The following is a 22,781-nucleotide window of genomic DNA, read 5'->3' on the forward strand; positions in this document are numbered from 1 at the left end:
TTTATTTTTTTTTTCAATATACTTCATTTATCATAGCTAAGATAACAGCAACTTTACCTTGAAGTTTCATGTCCAAAAAAACAAAAAAAAAAAAATTTTTTTATATTTCTTATTATAACTTATTTTATATTCATATAAAGAAGTGTTATAAAAGAAAATATTTATTTTGTTTAATTTAAAATGAGTATTTAAATTTTAATTAATGAATTTATACAAAAATTTCTATGATGTAATTTTTTTAAAAAGAGAGTGTGTAAAAAAGTGTATAATGCAAAATGCAAAATGCAAAATGCAAAATGCAAAATAAAAGAAGGCAAATTAAAAATAAATTAAAATTTGATCAAATATATTATATTTGTTCAAATAAATATAAATTTTATAGCATGCTAAAATTTATTCAAATTTAAAATAAGCTTAAAATAAAACAGGATAAAAAATTTATAGTAATAAAGAAAAACCTCTAAACATAAAAGGTTAATACAAAAAGTATAAACAAGAATAATTTATACAATATAAAACATTTTTATATAATGTAAAAAAAAAATAAAATAAAATAAAATAAAATAAAATAAAATAAAATAATAATAATAATAATAATAATAATAATAATAATAATAATAATAATAATAATAATAATAATAATAATAATAATAATAATAATAATAAAATTATTTAAACTAAAAAACTTCAGTTAAAAGAAAAATGATATAAACTTTTTTACTTTTTAATAGCTATTGCAATTTTGTTTTAACATTTTCATATTTTAATAAAAATTATCTTAATATATATATATATTTTTTGTCTATATAAAAACAAAAGAAACATAATTTATATTCAAAGATATATCTTTGGACAACAAAGTTTTAATATGAATTTTATAAAACCTATTTCTCTTTTTTTGAATATTATTTTAAAATTTTTTTTACTAAACTAAACATATACATACTATTATTATTGAAGATTTATTCTAATCAAATCTTCATAACTATAATATTTGTGACATTTTATTATCTCTCTATTTTCCATTTTTATTATATTTTTAATTAGTGGTTTTAAATGTAATATGTTCTTTTTTATATCGATTAATTTACTTTTTTTAAATCTCATTTGTTCAACTAATTTAATATTTCTTTGCTTAGCCGACTTATTCATAATAGCCTTTTCCTTTTTCTTAATAAAATGATACACATTTCCTTTATTACTATTATATCTGTACAGAAATATTTATAGTACATATATATATATATATTTATGTAATACAAATTCATAATATCAATATTATGTAAATTTATGTTTTAAAATTTATTAAATATGCAATGATTTTATTTTTTTTATATATAGAAGTATCATAAAATTTTTTTACCTTCCTAATCTTCCAATTCTATGCGTTAAAATATTGTAATATTTGGGCATATCATAATTTATAACATAATTTAAATTAACTGTATCCAAACCTCTTGAAATAGAATCCGTACATATTAAGATATTCAATTTTTTATTTAAAAATTCATTGAGAATTCTTTTTCTTCTTTTATTTGATAAATTACGACTATACTCTTTTATACTATAATACTTTTCATTAGTATAACTAAAATAAATTGTTAAATATCTGAATAAGTTGTGTGATGATTCATCGTTGTCACAGAAAATTAACATATTCAAATCACCTGAGAAAAAAAAAGGTATATTTATATAGTTAAAAATTATTATCTAAAAAAAAAAAATATGGAAAAACATATTTGTAACTTCGTCATTATTATTATCATTTTTTTTTTTTATTTTTGTTTTACTTTTATTTTGAATATCTGTAATTAGTTTAATTAAAAAGTAAAGCTTATAGTATTTATTTTTAGTATATAAATAAAATTCTTCATTTCTTTTATAATTTAATATGTAATAAAAAAATATAGGCCTATATAAATTTAAAGACATTATTTTATCAGAAACTTTACATAAAGTAGCAGAAACTAAAATTTTTTGAAGAAAATATTTTGGTTTATATAAATTATTAGTTGTATTTTGATATTTTTCTACAATATTTGTTAAAGAATTAACTATACTACTTATATTACTTTTATTAAAAGACAAAATTTTATCTACTTCATCTATAACTAAAAATTTTAAATGTTTAAACATATCTTCATTGCTATAAAATAACATTTCAAATTTGTTAGTAGTTGTTACAATAATATTGCAATCTTTAAAAGAATCATCATTATCGATAAATTCATCAAAATAAATATTAGAATTAAACATATTTATATTTAAACTTTTACATATTAAATTGTTTATTCCAAAATTTCTAATAACCGTTAATATTTGATTAACTAATTCTTCTGTGGCTGTCAAAATAAGACAATATAATTTGCTATCTGTTTTGCATAAGAAATAATCTAGTATTGAAATTATATAACATAATGTTTTACCAAGACCAGTTGGGACTTCAATATAAATATCACCATTAATTAAAGAACTTGATCCATTTTTATATAATAACAAATATGGTAAAATGCAATTTTGGCAAGGTAATAATGTTTTGAAATGAAATTTATCATTCAAAGAATTTATAATAAATTCATTTATTTTGGTATTTTTTAACGAATTCCATTTTGAAATTTCTATTTCTTCATCTTCTATTTTAACTATTCTGCAATTAGAACTTAAAGTACTTCTTACCTCTTCTAACTTTTTATTATCTTTTTCCTCATTTTCTTCCTCAGTTAAGTTTTCAAAATTAGGAACTGTTAAATTTTCATTTTCAATAAACTTTTTCAGATGATTTATGTATAAATAATTTTTCATTATATTAATAATATATATGTTTTTTTTAAATTATATATTATTTTGATGAATTTTCTTTTTTTTAAAAATAATATGAAAATATCATATAACAAACAATTTTAATTCCATATTTTAATATTTATTACTTTTTTTTTTTTTTTTAAATTGGATACTTCACAAAATAAAGTAAAAAAAAAAAAATTACATATTTTTATAAATATATTTCAATAGTTTTATTTTTGTTATTATTGTTTTATATATTTTATGTATATATTTATATATTTTAATTTTTTAATGATGTTACAAATGAATTTAAGCTAATATTTATATATATATATATATATATTCTATAAAATTCTTAAGAAAAAAAAAAATAAAATAAAATAAAATAAAATAATTTTTTACAATTGTTATAATCTATATTAAAAATATAACAATTTTATATTAATATTTAATCTTTCTTTATGTATATATATATAATTTTTTTATCTTTAATTAATGCTTTTTCAATGCTTCAAAAATCATATTTTCTTTTAGAATAGTTTTAAAAACTTTTTAAAAATGTGAATAAATTTTATATATTGAAATTATCGTTTTAAATAAGCATATTTCTTTTCCTTTTTACAAATTATAGAAAAAATTTAAAAATAAAAACTATTATAAAACAAATATTATTGATTTATAAAGTTCATAAAAACAATTGTTATAGTTAAAAAAAAAATTAAAATAAATATTTTCTCTTAAATTTTAATATACTTATATTTATCATGTATTAAATTCATAAAATTTTATAAATAAAAAAAAAAAAAAAAAATATAACATATTATATTGTGATAAGTAATTAATGCCTTCAATTATATATTTTCCTTATTTCCATATAAATATAAATAAGCTTTTTTATTTTATTTTTTTAAAAATTTTTATGATTCATCAATTTTTTTATGTACTAATTTATGAATAAAACATAAGAAATTTACATAGCTATATTCCTTATCAACTTTGTCTTCGACACATAATGATATTAAATGTGATTCTTGACTAGATCTACAAAAAAAAAAAAAAAAAAATGATTACATTTACAGACATATGAATATTAATTTTTTTTTTTTTTTTTTTGCTATATATTTACTTTGGTGCAACTACAACTAATGGGATATATTTATTGAAATGATATATTCTAGTTATGTTAAGAATTATACGTTGAATTTTCTCTGTTTAGAAAAAAAGATATAAGTAAATTTATATCAAATATAACAAAAAACGAATATATTCCTTTTAATAATTGTATTATTTTTTTATATATATATTAATAAATATAAATAAATTTTTTATTCTCACTTGCATTAATACTATCTGTCAAACTTAATTCATGGTAATTTTGCTCTGTTGGTATCTCTCCTATAATCTTTAAAAAAAATAATATAAATATAACACATATATATATTTTTATAGATAATATACATAAAAATTTCATTTTTTCTCATTATATAAAGTAAATTTCATTCTATTTAGTTAAAAAATAATAATTTACTTCTATCGTAAAATCCATATCGGAATGATATCCAAAGTAAAGATAAAAATGGGTACAAGCATCTATTAAATATATTCCATTTGAATAAATTTTTTCTGCACTTGTTGGTATTGTTCTAGGAAGAAATATCTCATCATCTATATCCATCGAATCAATTTCATTTTCCCTTCCTTTCATGTGAATTAAATATGTAATAGGATACACATACAAAAGAGATGAAATGATTGGTGAAGACAACAATTTTATTAAACTGTATACTTTTAAATCATGTAAAACTTCTTTCTTCACAACATTGTGTTTCAGTAAAGAAGATACAAAAAGAGGTAATAATTTTAATGTATCAGGCAAAATTAGTTGACCTGAATGAGCAGAAGAGGCACACTAAAAAAAAATATATATATATATATATAAATATATAGATAATTTTGATGATTAAATAATTTTAATAAATTAGATTAACATATATAGAATATTTCTAAATGTATTGTTTTTATTAATAATTAAATTATATTTTATTTCGTACATTTACTCTATAAGAAAATAAAATATCAGCTAAATTATCTATTATTATCTTTGAATAATTATCATTATGTAAAATATTTGTACATAATTGTTTAATTAATAAATTCATTAATGCTTCAGCATCAGTATATCTGAAAACAGTGCTTAAGGAAGTAGTCAAATTCATATGAGTTGTATGCAAACGAACGAAACGATCTCCATTTAAATTTGTATAGATGCATGCACATTGAATGTACAACTGTTTTTTTGTTTCTAACATGTCAGAATAATTAAATAAAAATGCAAAGGTATGGTCATATCTTATTTTGGGAATTTTAATAGTATCAACACTAATTATTGAATTAAAATTATTGTTGCAACAAAATAAATTCTTTACTGTTATATATTGAGAATATCGTAATTTTAATTCACAAAAATAAGCTATATCTTCTGATGTTAGAGTATCCTTTATATTCATGTATATTTCTTTATAGTCTTTTTGCCATACAAAATGTTCAATAAATAATATTTTTCCTCCTGTATTTTGCGCAATATATTGTAAGGAGGGTACACAAATGTGAATATTATTTGATGAAATAATAAATGTATCTACGCTAATATTATAAGAATATAAATCTAATAATAACGAATCGTAAAAAATTTTTTGTTTTACCTCTGACATATTTTCTTGAAAATCTCTTTTTAACTCTGTTATTGCTCCAGTTCCACAATTTGGAGTAGATGTATAGAACATACAAATATTCCCAGCTCCATTTCTTTCTTTTAGCATATCGATGGCAACCTTCAAAGCACTATTTCCACATGAGCCGTATGATTGCATTGTACTTGTAATTGACTTAATGACATCTATCAAGTTATTAATTTTGTCTAAGTCTTCTATGCATCCAAAAAATAAATCATTTAATGGTAAAGGAATAAAGGGATTATCTATATCACTCATTACAATTACTTGGTTATTGTTATTATTTTTTTTACAATTATAAAAGTGTATTGCACTGTTAAATGTAATGATAGCAATTTTTGTTTTATCACATTTAGTATTTTGTACTGCATATCTAATTCCTTCTAATATGGTATGAGTTATATTACTATATACTGCATTATAAGAGCATTCTACGACAAATACAAAATAAGGAGGTAAGCATTTCTTAATTTGGGGATACTTTGATAATATATTATCTCTTTTAAATTTATATTCCTCAGATTCTTTTTTTTCATTTATCATATTTTTTATTTCATTAAAATTAAAATTTATGTTATTTATTATTTCTTCGTTACTTTGAGATGGATCGGTGCAAAAATTATTTGATACTATCTTGTTAGTTTCTGATGTCTCATTAAATGTATTATTCATTTTTTGTTTACCAGATCCTTTCATATCATAAGTAACCAATGAATTTGATATTTGTTTCGTTATTGACTTTATTTTATTTGTTATCATAGTAGCTGTTTGATTAATGTTTTTGTTTAAATAAGTATAGGATAATTTTATACTATTATAATTATTAAAGTATATTGGAGGTAACAAAATATCTACACTACCTTTTAATAATGGAGAAATTCTTCCATAATTTTCATTTTCTCTTTGATTTATCTTCTCATTATATTGATATATATCGAATAATACATTCTCGTTAATAAAAAATTGTGTTTCGCAAAAAACACAATTTTTTGATTTTGATAAATCCTCCAATATAGTTGCATGCAAATAACTAAAACATTTAGGGCACCTTAATATCTCTATATTTTCTTCTTTGTCATTTATAACATCTTTCATATCAATTTTATCTACTTCTCCTTCATTTAAACATGCAAAGGGATTTACTATAACACCAAATGGTATTTTAGATAATTTTAATGTTTCTGAAAATAATGGAACTTGATATAAAGTACTTTTAATAAAGCGAGGATCTGCCTTGCCAGTATCAATAGATATATATGGCTGAAAAAAAGAAGGAGGAGAAATATACTTGCACGTTTCAAAAACTTTTAGGTTTCTTTTATTCTTTTTATCATAAAAATTAATTATAGGTCTAGGAATCTTATTCATGTCTATGCGATTTAAGGTTTTTTTAATTAAGGTGTATACTTCCCCCTTGTCTATTATAGAATTTTCATTATTACTTGAATTTTCATCACTCGAACTTTCTTTTTCATCTTCATATACTTCATTTTTTTTTTTATTCAATTCTTTTTCTTCTTCCAATTCATTTTCCTCATGCTTTGAATCTAAATTATATTCTCCAGTTTTAACAGCATTTCCTAAGTATAAGTTGTTATTTTGTTTACTAGTTAATTCATTATTTATGTTGTTATTGTAATAATTATAATTATTTGATTCCTTAGTTCCGTTTGGATTGTAATTATAATTATAATATGCAAGTGTATTATTCATATTATTATATATATTATTATCTACATTGCTATATGGTCGAATATCCCCATTATTATATGTACGGTTATCTTCATTATTATATAATTTATTATCTGCATTGTTGTATACTTTATTATCTACATTATTATATGCTTGATTATTTGTATTATTATATACTTGATTATTCATATTATTATATATTTGATTATTTGTATTATTATATACTTGATTATTCATATTATTATATATTTGATTATTCATATTATTATATACTTGATTATTCATATTATTATATGCTATATTATCCATATTATTATATGCTTTATTATCCACATTAGTATAGACTCTATTATTATTATTATCATTATTATCAAATAGCCTTTGATAATTTATTTTATTACATATTTGATTATTTGCATCATTATTATATATTTTGTTATTTGTATCATTATTAAGCATTTCATTATTAATATCATTATCATTATCATTATTATTATTATTATTATTATTATTATTATTATTATTATTATTATTATTATTATTATTATTATTATTATTATTATTATTATTTTTATTACTATTATATAACTCAAAGTTATTCATATTATCATATACTTGCTTATCAATCATCTCAAAATGCATTTGATGATTAATCCTGTTATTATTAACCTGATTATTTATATTATTTGCTATACAACCTGGTTCATTCACTAATTTATTTTGCATAGCGTTGCATATATTATAATTTATTTTATTCAATGGATCATTAACTTGGTCATTCATTTTTTCTTTATTTAAAAAGTTCATATTGTTTTGCATTATGTTATCATTAAAATTATGGTTAATTTTACTAGGTATATTATTTATATTATATATATTATTTTTGCTGCATTCAGATACATTATTGATGTTCTTACCATTTATTTTAGATGCTTCATAATTATTTACTTCTCTGCAATTGTTTTTATAAATTGATAACTCATTTTCATATTCTATACTAACATTATTATTTTCATTTATACTATGAGTTATATTTTTTTCTTTATTTTTTAAGGTATTTGCTCCATTCATTTCATCAATTTTCAAATGATTTTTATAAATATCCCTTACTGAGCTATTATTAATATATTTACTATTGACAGAAGTATTATTAAAAACGACATTAATTGAACTGTTTTGCTTATTATCCATTAAATCATGCTTTAAATTACTTTTACTTTCTTTTTGATTGATTGAACTCTCCATTATATTATAATTGTTTATACCTATTTTAGAAATATTTTGTAATTTTATACTTTCTTTATAATTTTCAGTTTCAAAGGAATCCACATTTTTCAGTTCACTTATTCCATTATTATTACTGTTTTTTTTTTCATCATCGATGCCTTGCTTATCACTTTTTAAGTTATCATACGTTAAATTTTTATTTATATCATTTTTATTTTTTTCAAATTGTTTTATATTTTTATATATGTTATCAATATTATTATCCATATATTTATTAATATTATTATTTTGACAGTTATTATAAGCGCTACTACTTACTAAATGCCTACCTTCCGCTTCTTTTATTAAATTATTATCCATGATATTACATTCTGATACTTTTACAAAAGAAGTATTCAAATTATTTTTTAATTCGAGCTCAGATATTCTATTAATTTGATAGTCTTCTGCCTTTAAATTTCTTTCATTATCTCTAGAGATTAAGTTATTATAACTGTAATTTATTTTTTCTTCATTATTTTTTAATTTATCAAAACTACTAAAATAAGAGTTTACATTTTTTTTTTCTGTCATTTCCTTTTTATTTTGTATTATTTTATCATTTGTATTTGAATTATTAAATGTGTTTATACATTCATTATTGTTTAATAAATTTATAGATATATTATAATTATTTGATATATTTGTTATTTTATCTTCGTTATTCAATTTGCTTTCTCTTTTGAGATTTTCATCTAAATTTACTTTTGAAGAAATATCTTTACTTAAACAATAATTCGATGTAGTTAATGAATTCATGTATATATCAGAAATATTGTGAGAATAAAAATTATTATTAGTTTTTAATGGTATTTCTTCGTTTAATTTATTAAATTCTACATTCTGGTTAATTTTTTCTATGCTTTTATCATATGAAAAATAGTTATTTGAGTAATTATTTAAATTATTATTATTATTATTGTTTTCTAGTTTTTCAGAAGATTTTTTTTCATTTTTAACAAATTTATTACATTTGGTTGTATTTAAATTTATACTTGATAAATTTTTGTTTGAAAAACTGCAAAAATTTTCAGTTTCTTTTCTTATTGAAGGGTTGTTCATATTATATATATTTTTCTCATAATTTAAATTATTTTTATTATCTAAAAAATTTTAAGTATTTTCATTTACTTTGTGTATACTTAATCTATTATTATCACGAATATTTAAATTTTTTATAAAATTTAATTTTTTTTTTTATTTTTTACAAATTCATTAATGTTTCAAATGTTAAATTTTTATATAAAAGCAAATCGTTACTATCCTCTATATTAGCATTTTTTTCTTTTTTATTTTTTAAGAAACAAAAAAAAAAAAAAAAATTTAAGTTTAAAAGAAAATTGTAAAATTCTTAAAAAGTATATAATCATATAAATTTTTTTTTTTTTTAATCTCAATTTATCCAAATATTGATTTAAAAAAATTATCAGAAAATATAAAAATAAAAAAAATAATTAAATAATGAAAAAAAAATAAAATAAATAAAAATATAATAAATCTAAAATTTAAGAATATCTTTTTTTTTAATGCAAACGATACAAAATTCATTTTTTTATGTGTGTTTTATTTTTTTCATATATTAAATAAGAAAAATATGAGATCTACATTAAAATTACACATATTATCATTTAATTGAAAACCAGAAACTTTTTATATTTAAAAAATTAACTAAAAAAAAAGACTAAAAAAGCTAGTAGAGAAATAAGTGAAAAAATAAAATATAATAATAAAGTGAAATATATATATATATATATATACAAATATTTCAGATGAATATTAATATGCATTCATAGTTATAATGGTCTTTATATTCTTGATGAATTTCTCATAAATTTTTATTTAATGACATCTGATATACTATATTTGTTCTTATATTAAAAATTTAAAAATTTATAATTCGTTGGAAATGTCATTATACTATGTAGTTAAAAAAAGATACAGAATTATTATTTAAATTGCAAAAAAAAAAAAAAAAATTCCTTTTAATATGCATCAAAATATATTAATATATTGAATTATCCTATATTATCTTTAAAATTTGATGTTAAAAATACTAATTTCTTGAATATTATTTTTGAAATTTTTTTATTTTATGATAGTTGATCTCAAGAGTGAAATTATGTAAAATGTAAATCTTTTATAAGATATGTTTAAAAAAAAAAAAATAATAATAGAATAATTATTTTTATTTTAATAAAAAATGCCATATAAATTTATTAATTTTTAACTTAGTGTATCACTACCACAAGAAGGAATGCAATAAATATAACAACTATGTACTGAGTTTTTATAATATACATATATATATGTATACTAAAAAATATGAAGAATATTTAATATTTCTTTTTGGTTTTATAATTTTTTTAATATTTTTTATTTTTTTTATTTATAAAAATATGCAAATTTTTAAATTTATAATGATCAAAAAGAAAAAATTTGCATTAGAATTGTAGTATTATAGTAAAAATGAAATATTTTAAATTATTGTAAATAAAATTCTTTTTTTTTATAATGTAATTTGTATTGAATGTATAGGAAAAATAAAGGAAGAATAAACATATTTTAAAAATGGATATATTCTTTTAAAGTTTAAAAAAAAAAAAGGAATTAAAAATGCTTCAAAGTTTCTGTATAGACATAAAATTTTCTTTTTATCCTTTTAGTGAGATTAATAAAAAATGTTCATAAGACAAACTAAAAGATATTTTATTTTAAAGATAACTTTTTTTTTTTTCATTAAATATATTATACATAAAAAATAAATAATAAATTAATATCAAAATTAAAAGTAAAGTATGAACAACAAATATATATATTATTACAAAGTAAATAATAATCAAACATTATGTTAATTCAACATGTACAAATTTAAACCAATTATTATTCTTATAATTTTTATCTGCTAATTTTTCAAAATTTTATTATTTTCCATTTTAAAACAAGCTTAGTCTTATTTATTAATATATTCTATAAAAGACTACAAATGTAAACAAATTTACTAATTATTTAAATTATTATGTAATATATAAATATTAAAATATATAAAGAAAAAATATTCGAACAACTTAAAGTAACTATTATCTAGTATTTTTATTATTTCTTTACTACACTATATTCCATTATTTTGATACAATTGTGAGAATATGTCTATTTAATTTTTCTTCTTTATATGAAGTTCTAAAATGACTTATTTATAAAAGCACTTTAAAAATTTAAGAAATTGAAGAAATAATATTAGCAACCATTACACAAATACTATCAAAAAGAGAAAACACATAATATATATATATATATTTTCAATATTGTGACATCAATATAAATTATGCTTTTTCATTTATTTTAATTATTTTTATGCTTATTCTTAAATAAATCATTATAAATATCTTATATTGTTCATTGCTATTTATTCTTAAATACTTATAAAAACACTGTACGTAATTTTGGACTGAAATAAAGCATTTCTTTTAAAAAGTTTCATTATGTAAAGAATCAAAGGAATTAAAAAAAAAAAAAAATAAATAGGACTGATTTTATTTTATTTAGATTTTTAAAATTTATAAAACTTATATGTATTTTATAAAGTAACCTATTTTTTTGTTATCATCTTTTTTTTTTTTTTTATTAATATAATTGTATATTTAAATTAATCTTCTTAATTTTATGATTTATGGAATATGTAATAAAGAAATAATTTGTTATTTAAATTAAAATAATAATTATAACAACAGTTATTAGTAAAAAAAAATCAAAATTAATTTAGTTATAAAATTAAAAAAATATAAAAATAAATAAAACAAAATGTGTTAAGTTCAATTATAAAATGTAAAAATCAAAGAAAAATTAAGTTATAAAATTCATTTTTTTTTTTTTTTCTCCTATTTCTACTTGATATTTTTTTTCATTACTCCCATAGATAATTTAGTATAAATTATTATTTAAATTTTACTTTAGCAAAATTTTACTTTAGTTATTATTGAGAAAAATGTAAAATTTTAAAAATTGACTAAATTCAATTTTATTTTGCATATTATATGATGTAGTGGTATCAAAAAAAGTTTTAATTCAAAAATTAAACATAAAATCACTTTTTTTCTTAATAAATCGTGTTGTCTTTTTTATGCAAACATAAAAAAAAAATTTTAGTTTTTTAAAAGTACATACATATCAAAAAAAATATAAAAGTTCTTCATAAAATTGTAAATATATTTTTGTTCTATTAGATGTGTGTGCATTAAAAATTTTGTAATTTTTGTTCAATTTTCATTATTCATAAGAAATTTTAGAAAAAAAAACATGTATATATGTATCAAAATATAATTGAAATAAAAAAAAAAATAAAGAAAATTAAAATAAAATAAAAGGTAACATAATATAAAATAGTAGACTATTATATCTATAAAAAAAAATATATACATATAGATAGCACAAATGCTGATTCAATATCAAAAATATTTAGTGAAATATAAACCTCAAAAATTTTAGGTAACATAATATGTATATATAATTAATAAATAGAAAAATATATAGAGTTAGTAATAAAAATTAAAAACGAGATTATATACACAAAATTTGTACAATTTATTTAAAAGATAGAAAAAGCACAAAGAGAATTGTTCTATTAAAATAATCTAAATAAAATAAGATATATAAATACTTATATTCTTAAATTAAATTATATATATTCTGAAACATTTATTTTGAATAGAAATAAATTGTTTTTCTAAATGATATTATTTTATTCCTTATGTTTAAATAATATTTGAGATGCCTTTATTTTAAAATAATATATAATTCTTAAATTTAATAATATAAAAAAGAAATGCTTGGTACTAACTTTATTTTAAATTTTTTTAAAAACAAATTTAATGATTTATCAAAAAAATGCTTTACGTGCATTATAAGAAGTTATAAAAGAGCATGCCCTCATATAAGTGATTTTGAGCCATTTGGTATTCATAAATTTTTAAAATGGAATTATAAATTATTATAATGCTAAAATATATATATATATATTTATAAATTTTTAATATTTCTTATCAGCTTCTATGTATTATTTCAGCGGTTTACATAATTATAGGACTTTCTATTTATTAATAAGGATAACTGAAATATTTAATATAAATAAATATAAAAAAATATATATTATATTTAGTACAGATAAATATGATTTTAAAACTGACGGTAAAGAAATATTTTCCTTTTCTACTTTTATAAAAATACGTTATTATTATAATATAGTTATTGTTATGAATGAAATAATATTGACTTTATTAATATTTAATTGAACAAAATGTTGTTATTAAATTATAACTGATCATTTTGATTTTCTATTTTTTCTTTTAGAAATTACTACTAATAAGAAAAATAGAATACATACTGATCAAAGAGTGGATATAAAAATTAGACAGTGTGATGAAACTTTAAATGTTAATTTATTTACAACAAAACTTACAAAAAAAATTCATATAGGAGAAATAAAAATAGATATCAACTCAAGTATTGTTATGAAATCGTTTCCTAAAAATCAATGGTTAAATATTAAAAAGGAAAAGCATTTATATATATAAATATATATTTATTTATTATATTATTTTTAAATTATTTAAAATTCTAAAAAATATGACTAGGTTCGTATGTTTTAAGGATGGGCAAGAAATTTGTAAAGTACAAATGTCCTTTTATAAAAGTAAACTTAAAATATTGAGAGAATAAATATTTTATTTTATTTATTTTTTTTTTTTTTAATTGAAATAATATATATTTTTTTTTATTTATTTTCTTATTTATTTTTCTCTTGATTTCGTTTTTCCTTTTTATTTATTAGTTCAAAAATATGCATGTCCTAATGAGTGTATGCTGATACAAGATGGTCTTGAAATATGGAAGAATAGCTCAAAAAACTTAGGTGAAAATAAAAAGAAAATTAACTTTCAAGATATTCATAAAAACTTTGATGATGACGACGAAAATCTATCTATCATAGATATTGATACAGTAATAAAAAAAATATAATTAGGCTTATCAATAATTTCATAGTTACATTTTTAGATATATATATATTATGAGCATTAATTGTAACTATTTTTTTACTGTATTTTTAATTATGCTATATAATGTTTTTAAACTATTTAAATATTTTTTTCTATTTTTCAAAGGATATAAATGATATAAGTTTAATGCAAAAATTGAGATTAATAAGTTTTGTTTTAGAACAAGAAATATATGTATTTGATTTTTACGCGTATGTACCTAAATATATGTCTGCAAAAGAGATAATGGGTAAAGTATTTATTTTAAATGAAATAGTTTTTTTTTTTTTTTTTTTTTATTATAATTGTTATTATTACAGTTATTGTTGTTTTGTTATAATTTTTGTTCATTATTATATGTATTTTTTTTAGTTAATATAATTATTTATTTATTTTTTTTTTTATAATATGTAATAGGTGAATGGTTTTTATGTTTCCTCTGCTTTAAAAATAATAAAGAAGATGAAACAATTAATATTGAAACAATAATAGAAAGAAATATACATAGAGATATAAATATTCCATTGTTTAGTATACATAGGATAGTTATTGATAATAAAGATAATACAAATGCCAGTATTATATATTCATATGAAGATGTAAGATATAATTTATGTATTCATTCTAAAAAGCATCTTTCTTATATTATTGATGCTATAACACTTTTTACAAATGAAGTAATTTTAAAATAAGAAAGAAAAATATATTTATGTATATATATATATATATTTTATAATATATACTTTCATATATTTTTTAAATTTAGTTAAAAATTTTAAAAGAATCTTATGGTGAAAAATTAGAATTACGCAAAAATAGAATAATGCAAGAGACTAATATGAAAAAATTAATAGGTAAATTAAAATTTAATATATTATGAAAAATTAAAAAAAAAAAGATATTTATATTTTTTTTTCAGGGAAAAGAAGAGTATCATCTCCTAGATTTCGTCGTAGTTTACCAAAAAGTACAAATAAAATGATAAATGAAATGTATTTAGAGAAAAGTAGTTCTAATGAGATTAAAGAGAAAAAAGAATTTATCAAGGATGAATTTACAAAAAATAATGATAAAAATGAAATAGAAAATAACAGAGGTGCATATAATTATAAAATATAAAAAAAACTATATATTCATCATCACAGTATTAATAAAAACTTAAAGAAAGAAAAGCTTAAGAAACTAATATAAAGCATAGTAACGAATTAAAATAAATGTTACAGAAGTCCTATTTGCTTTATTATAATAAAAATGCATATATATATTTTTTAAATTATTTTTATATTATTTTTTTTTATCTGTGATGAGTGTAATTTTTAAAGTCTTGTAAATTCAATATTTTTAATAAGTAAACATCTTAAAAATTAATTAAAATGATGTATATGAACAATCTAATAAAAAAAATTTGTGTTTTCTTTTAAATATAGAATAAATAATTATATATATACATATATAAATTTAAATTTAAATATAAAAAGTATTATTTTTTTTAGTATTTACTAATTTATCTCATTTTTTTTTTTTTTTTTTGTTTTTGTTATTAGTAGACAATTTAAGTAAAAAATAAAGAAATTAAAAAAGTAGCTGTTATTGAATTTAATGCTCAATGATAATGAAAAATAAAAAATATAATTTGATTGTTTTTACCCATATATATATATATATATATATATATATTATAAAATTCATGTAAAATATAAGAAATTATACTCTTGCATGTATTTTAATTTGAATTGTTAATCGAATCAATAGAATAAGTTAATAAAAGAGATTTTAAAAAATTACAATTAAAGCATATAATTATAAATGAATTATTGAAAGTATAAAAAAAATTATGTATAATTCAAAAAATTTTTTAAAAAAAATTTATATATATTATATATATTTTTTCGATTAAATATTTTTTCCTTTTTATGTAATTTTCATTGTATTTTATTATAAAATGTTCAAAATTTTACTTTAGTTTTTTATAACTTAATGTGAATCTAATTTTTCTAATATGATTTATTTTGTATTATCCTTTGTTTTATGATTATTTTAATCTTTTTAATTCATCCTTTTCTTTAGATTCTTTAATTTCATCTTTAGTTTTTAACCCTCTTAGAGGAGGAAAAAATTCCTTTTGCATTGTGAAAATTTTATTTATTACTTCTTTTTCATCAACCCTTTCTTCATATTTTAATGAAATATATTTAGGATAAAGTTCATTTTTTTCACTGATATCATTATTGATTTTACTTTCTGGGAATACAATAGTAACATTTTTTGAGTTATTAACAGCGACCATGTTTTGGGTTGCTCCCGCTTGTAATATACTATTTTGTGCATTAATACTTTTTTTTATTTCTTTCACTTTTGTACTTATATCATCATCCTTTTCATTTAAATCCAAATTCATGTAGTTATCATCTTCATCTTCGTCATCATCTTCATCTTCATCTTCTCCACTATTTTTATTGTCTTCATGATATTCTTCTTCATTAGATTCATCATCTTCATCTTCTCCACTATTTTTATTGTCTTCATGATATTCTTCTTCATTATATTCATCATCTTCATCGCTCTCCATTTTTTCCCCATTTTCATAAAAGTAATCATTTTCTATTTTTTCTTCATGTTCTTCATATAAATTATTTTCTGTATTATCTTTACTTTTATTAGAGATGTAAACTTCTCCTTTTTCTTCATATTCACCCGATGGATAAGTTTCCGAATTATTCTTGTAATTTTTCGTATCATCATAGTTCTCTTCTTCACTATTTTCTATATTATTATGCATTTCTTTTTTTTTTTTTGCACTCATTGACTTACCAATTTTTTGTAACGATTTAAAGATACCTCCGCTACTTAAATGAACGTTCTCGCCTTTTTGAACTTTTATTGTTATTTTACCAGAATATACTATTTCATTTTTTCTGTGATAATTGCAGTAGCATGATATTACTTTTCCTGCATGATTTTCATTTAATTTTATGTATCGTGTATAATAATTTTTCATTTCTCCAATCAGTATGTCAGAAGTGGGGAATACAATAGTGTTAGGTAAAATATCTTGAATATTTTTATTTTCATTAACATATTCAAAACAGTTAGGTGGCTCAGTTTTAAAAAATCCAATATCGGTATTTGTTTCATCATCTAAATATTGTTTAGTAGCTACATCAGAAATTTGATAATTTTTTTCATTAAAATTTTTTTTATCATTTTTATTATTTCTGTAAGGAGGTCCACATTGAAAACCAACAATCTCATTTGAGGCATTCACTATACATTCATTTTTGTTTTTCATTTGATTTAGAATTATTGTATTGCTTAAAAATGATTCTCTTCGTGTATATTCTTTGTAATAATCATCAACTTCATCAATTTGAAAAGAACATCCTTTTGTCTTATTAAAGTTTTTTTTAAAAATAATATTTACTACGGAAAATGATGAATTCATACCATTTTTTTCATTTTTTGTTTCATTTTGGCAGTAGCAATATAAAGAAATATCATTTTCAACGAAAGAAGAAATAAACAATCTTTCATAACCGTCATCATTTTTTAATTCAGGTAAAGAACCTGGAATCACTTCTTCAATTTTCCTTATATATTCATTGGATATTCCAGTCATGTTGTTTAGTAACGATTCATTGTCAACAAAAGATGAAAAACAGTGAATCCTTTCATAATCATTTTTATCATGGAAATCTTTTTTTTGACATTTTAATTTTAAAATATTATATGGTTCAGGCTTGATATAGTAGTATTTTTTATTTGAAAATACATATTCTCTTTCAACAAATTTAGGCACATCATTACAATAGTAATCCAACTCATGCATCTCATTAATGTCTCTTCCAGATAATTCCAAATTATTTTTAATTATATCTCTATTATCATTGTCTATTTTATGTTCCATTGGCTCATTTTCTTTAGATTTAGGAACATTACACTTTAATTCATATCCTTCTTTTATGTCATTCTTCCCTTCAACTTCTTTTATGTCTTCCTTTGAATTTGTCTTTTCTTTCTCCTCTTCTGTTCTCTCTCCATCTTTCTTTACATTCTCTACTTCTTTTAACTGTAGTAATTCCTCATTTAGTATTCTCCCTCCTGTGCTAGATGATGTTTTTTTTTCTTCTATATTTTGTTCTTTGATTAGGATATTCCTACTTTCTTCAGATTCATTATTGTTATTGTATTCTATTTTATAATCAGTCTCAGGAAATATATAATCTTCATTTTCTTCTTTACCGATATGAGAAATTGCATAATCTTTATTTCCTTTATTATCAGTCTCAGGAAGTACATTACCTTCATTTTCAGTCTCAGGAAATACATTACTTTCATTTTCTTCATTATCAGTCTCAGGAAGTACATTACCTCCATTTTCTTCATTATCAGTCTCAGGAAATGCATTACCTTCATTTTCTTCATTACCGATATGAGAAAGTGCATAATTTTTATTTCCATTATTATCAGTCTCAGGAAGTACATTACCTTCATTTTCTTCATTATTAGGGAAAATTTTGTTTATGACTTGTTTAATTGATTCATTAGATATCTCTATTTTGTCAATTTCTTCAATATGTAAGTTATCATTTTCTTTCTTAGCAAAATCATCTACAAGTTTTTTATCTAAAACATGTATAATCATTTTACCTTCTATTTTCGAGTTTATCCCTTTCTTATGAATGCATATACATTCTAAATCGATTTTTACATCGTTATCTTTAGGTATACTAATGTATCTAGGATAAATACCCTCATAAGAAGACTTTTCAGGAAAATCAAATGGATAAATAAGTGTTGTAGGAAGAATTTCATCAATATCTATTTTTTCTCCTTTTACATAAACTTGTTTAAAACAATTTTTTGGTTCATAAGAATAATTTTTAAAATGTTTTTTTTCTTTTAAAGGAAAGGAGGTACAATTTATACCTCCAATCTCTCCAGGAAATAGATCTATTTCACAAGAACTTCCTTTTTCAATAGTACCATTATGTAAATTTGTTAAAAAGGAATCCGTTTTTATGTTTGTGTCGAGAAAAGTAAAATCGCAACCTTTGACTATTACATTACTTTTAGGAATCTTTATATGTACAGTTTTTATTTTTTTACCAGATTTAGTAGGAACTTCACATCCACAATATATAGAATTACTCTTATAAGAATACGGAGGAATTATTAATTGTGAAACACTAACGTCATCTCCTGGAGCAGCTATTATTCCTTCACCTACTAATTCCTTTATATTAAATCCATGATGTAAATATTTTTTATCTCTTGCCATATCAGCTGTAAAATGTGCTAAATGAAAGCATTTATTAGGAATTATACTAGGAACCCAATCATTTATTAAAGAAAGCATTTTCTTTTTTTCTTGTTTAGGGCATCTTACATATATAACATCTAAAGGTTCTGCTTCAATTACACATTCTTCAATTTCATCCTTTCTAAAATCACATGTTTTTATTGAATATTTCATACCATTTATTCCAACAATATAAAGCAAACACAGTATTATTAATATAAAGTTTATACTTCCCAAAGTTTCTCTCATATTTATATATATATATCTTATACAAAAAAAAAAATTTTTAATAATATATTTTATTTTTTGTAAAATACTTTTTACCTATTTGATTAATTTATATATATTCTACTATTTTTTATTAACATTTTTTTTCTCTTATTATGAAATTTCATATAAGTAACTTTTTTCTATACACTTTCTTTGTAAATTATAGTTATAAACATAGTAGTACTTTTATAAAGGATTCATAAAAAAAGATATTAAAATACTATATTAAAAATAGTATATATATATATATTTTAAATACATAGACATCTAAAAATGTCTAGATAAAAAAATAGAAACACAGAAAGTTTTAAAATACTTATAGGTACTAATTTTTCATACGAAGTTGATTGCAGAAAAATATAAAAAGTTGTAATCGTTTGAATGATTTTTGCTTTTATTTTTTGTAGTTATCTAAAACTTTTAAATAAAGAAAAATTCTAATTTTAGAATACCTTCAAAGAAAAAATAAAAAATCTTGAATCCATGTATGCACTTACAAAAAAGTTAAAAAACTTAAGGTATAAAAAGTTATTAGAGATAAATAATAATAATAAATAATTATAATTTTTAAATCTTTATATTATAAAAATTAGAATAAAAAAATTTGTTTTTTATTGAAAAATGGCAATAAAAAAAATTGTAAATTTTTTTATTTTTATTTTGCATGAGTCTTATTTTAATTTGATGTGAGTCATCATTTTCATTTAATTTTATTTTATCATTTTTTTTTTAATTCTTTAATTATTGTTTTAGAAAAATTAAATATTTCGAATTTTTTCAACATCTAAATTTTTATTATGATTTTTGTGTCTCATTAGTAATTGAAAGCCATATAAATTAAAGAGGGATATAGAGGATAATAAATTCGATCATTATAATTTTTTAAAGTTAAATAGCTTACTTTTGAATAAAAAATTTATTTTAACTTTTTTCTTTTTTAGTAAAATGTTTTCCCTCTTATAAAATAATTTATAGTTTTTCAAAATTAAAAAAAAGAAAAAGTGCAACATTACACGCTTTTAGAAGCGTAGTAAAAATATGAATGTCATTAAAATGTAACTCACCTTTTGTTCTTCAGAAAAAACAAATTGCATATTCTTCTTAACGCATATATTTTAAAACACAAGAGAAAAAAAGAAAAAAAAATTCCAAATATATTTAAGTAATTGTAATAATTCTACGAGAAAAGTGTTTCTCATTTATTTAATTATAATATATATATATATATATTTTTATCATTTTACAATCTAACATAAAAATGGAAATTTTCATTTCATTGAACGTTATTATTTTTATGCACTCATTTGCATATTTTTAACAATAGAAAAATATCTAGAAATTCATGTAACATTAAATGTTTGTTTTTTTTTTTATTTAAATTTGTTCATTTGCTTATCGTCTTTTTTATATTAATAGATATATATATAATATTTTCAATGTAAAATTAATATATTTTTATGTGTCTTTCTTCAGTGTTCCAAATAACAATAATTTTTAGCAAAATATTTTAAAATATGAATACATAATATTTTTTTATTTTTTATGCTTTATATTAAAATTACAGATTAATATAAATAAAATAAAATAAAAAGTTCAATAAAAAAAAAATATTTAAAATATTAAGAAAAATATTTTTTTTTTTCCTTAAATAACTTATTAAAGAATGTAAAAAAAAAATGGTTGAATTTTTGAGGAGAGTTTATTTCGAAATATATCAAAGGTAATAATTTTTTTTTTTTTATTGAATAAATATTTTTTTTATAATATTTAATTTATATATAAAATGTAGTAAAAAGTATGCTTAAAATAAGCTTTAAATTAAATTAGTTACTTGTAAGTTCTTAATAAATATATTTAAAATATTTAAGTATTCTCAGTTTAATTCTTTTTTTTATGTAGAATTTGGGGGAACTTTAAACATTAAAAATATTAACATATTTTTTAGCAAACTATTACATTATGTAAACATAAGAAAATCATAAAATAACACATTTTAAGAATAATATTTAATGAATCACATATTTTTATTATACTTTAATTTTTATTGTAATTTTCATTCAAGTTATTATTTTAATTAAAACTATTATTATTTTATTTTTTTATTTGAAAAAGGGTACAATAAATTTATATATTTAATTCACTTTTTATCTAATTCTTGTAATGATTATTATAATTTGGTTAATATGCATATAAAACATTGTAATATTTAATAGAATATTTACTTTTTCTCTTTATAAATGTCCAGAAATAATTTTAAGAAAATTTTTTTGATATAAAAATGAACTTTTAGTTTATCTAAAAAATGAGAATGTAAAAAAATTTTTATAAGCCCATTAAAATGATCCTTTAAAATAGAAAAAATTAACAGACAAGGATAATTTTCTTCAAAAGTAAAAATATTAATTTACAATATGAATTTTTTTTTTTTATCATTTCATTGATATTATTCTTTTTTTTATATGTTATTTATTGAACCTAATATTTTACTTATATATATGGAAACATATTTTTCTAAAAGCTTATTGCCAATTTCATTTTAATTCTGCTTACTATTTTCTCTTATAATAAAATTATATACAATGAAAAATTGCATAAAACAAATTTTAGTCAAAATTCATCCTTGTTTATATGAATTTTTTTTTGATATATATTTTTAATTTTATGCTTTTCTTACTATTATTATTATTTTTTTTTCATTAGTTTTTAATT

General features: G+C 18.6%; 4 protein-coding genes across 4 annotated transcripts; 1 reads left to right on the plus strand and 3 right to left on the minus strand.

Moving 5' to 3' along the window:
* Positions 1-951: 951 nt before the first annotated feature.
* Positions 952-2,802, minus strand: PRELSG_0302300 (ATP-dependent RNA helicase, putative; the record flags this gene model as incomplete). The annotated part of the gene is made up of 3 exons (XM_028680009.1): positions 952-1,210; positions 1,364-1,667; positions 1,791-2,802. 3 exons carry the CDS (start codon positions 2,800-2,802, stop codon positions 952-954), a joined length of 1,575 nt encoding a protein of 524 aa, XP_028531548.1.
* An 899-nt stretch (positions 2,803-3,701) lies between these two features.
* SEC24B (protein transport protein Sec24B, putative) lies at positions 3,702-9,536 on the minus strand (the record flags this gene model as incomplete). Its single annotated transcript, XM_028680010.1, has 5 exons — positions 3,702-3,825; positions 3,911-3,992; positions 4,120-4,186; positions 4,313-4,693; positions 4,836-9,536. 5 exons carry the CDS (start codon positions 9,534-9,536, stop codon positions 3,702-3,704), a joined length of 5,355 nt encoding a protein of 1,784 aa, XP_028531549.1.
* Positions 9,537-13,293: 3,757 nt separating this feature from the next.
* Positions 13,294-15,622, plus strand: PRELSG_0302500 (ag-1 blood stage membrane protein homologue, putative; the record flags this gene model as incomplete). Its single annotated transcript, XM_028680011.1, has 9 exons — positions 13,294-13,423; positions 13,515-13,655; positions 13,818-14,004; positions 14,102-14,160; positions 14,299-14,468; positions 14,630-14,753; positions 14,921-15,180; positions 15,270-15,357; positions 15,423-15,622. The coding sequence occupies 9 exons, from the start codon at positions 13,294-13,296 to the stop codon at positions 15,620-15,622; spliced, it is 1,359 nt and encodes a 452-aa protein (XP_028531550.1).
* A 913-nt stretch (positions 15,623-16,535) lies between these two features.
* LISP2 (liver specific protein 2, putative) lies at positions 16,536-20,051 on the minus strand (the record flags this gene model as incomplete). Its single annotated transcript, XM_028680012.1, has 1 exon — positions 16,536-20,051. The coding sequence occupies one exon, from the start codon at positions 20,049-20,051 to the stop codon at positions 16,536-16,538; it is 3,516 nt and encodes a 1,171-aa protein (XP_028531551.1).
* Positions 20,052-22,781: the final 2,730 nt, after the last annotated feature.

The sequence above is a fragment of the Plasmodium relictum genome, assembly GCF_900005765.1.
Source record: "Plasmodium relictum strain SGS1 genome assembly, chromosome: 3".
Lineage (NCBI taxonomy): Eukaryota > Apicomplexa > Aconoidasida > Haemosporida > Plasmodiidae > Plasmodium > Plasmodium relictum.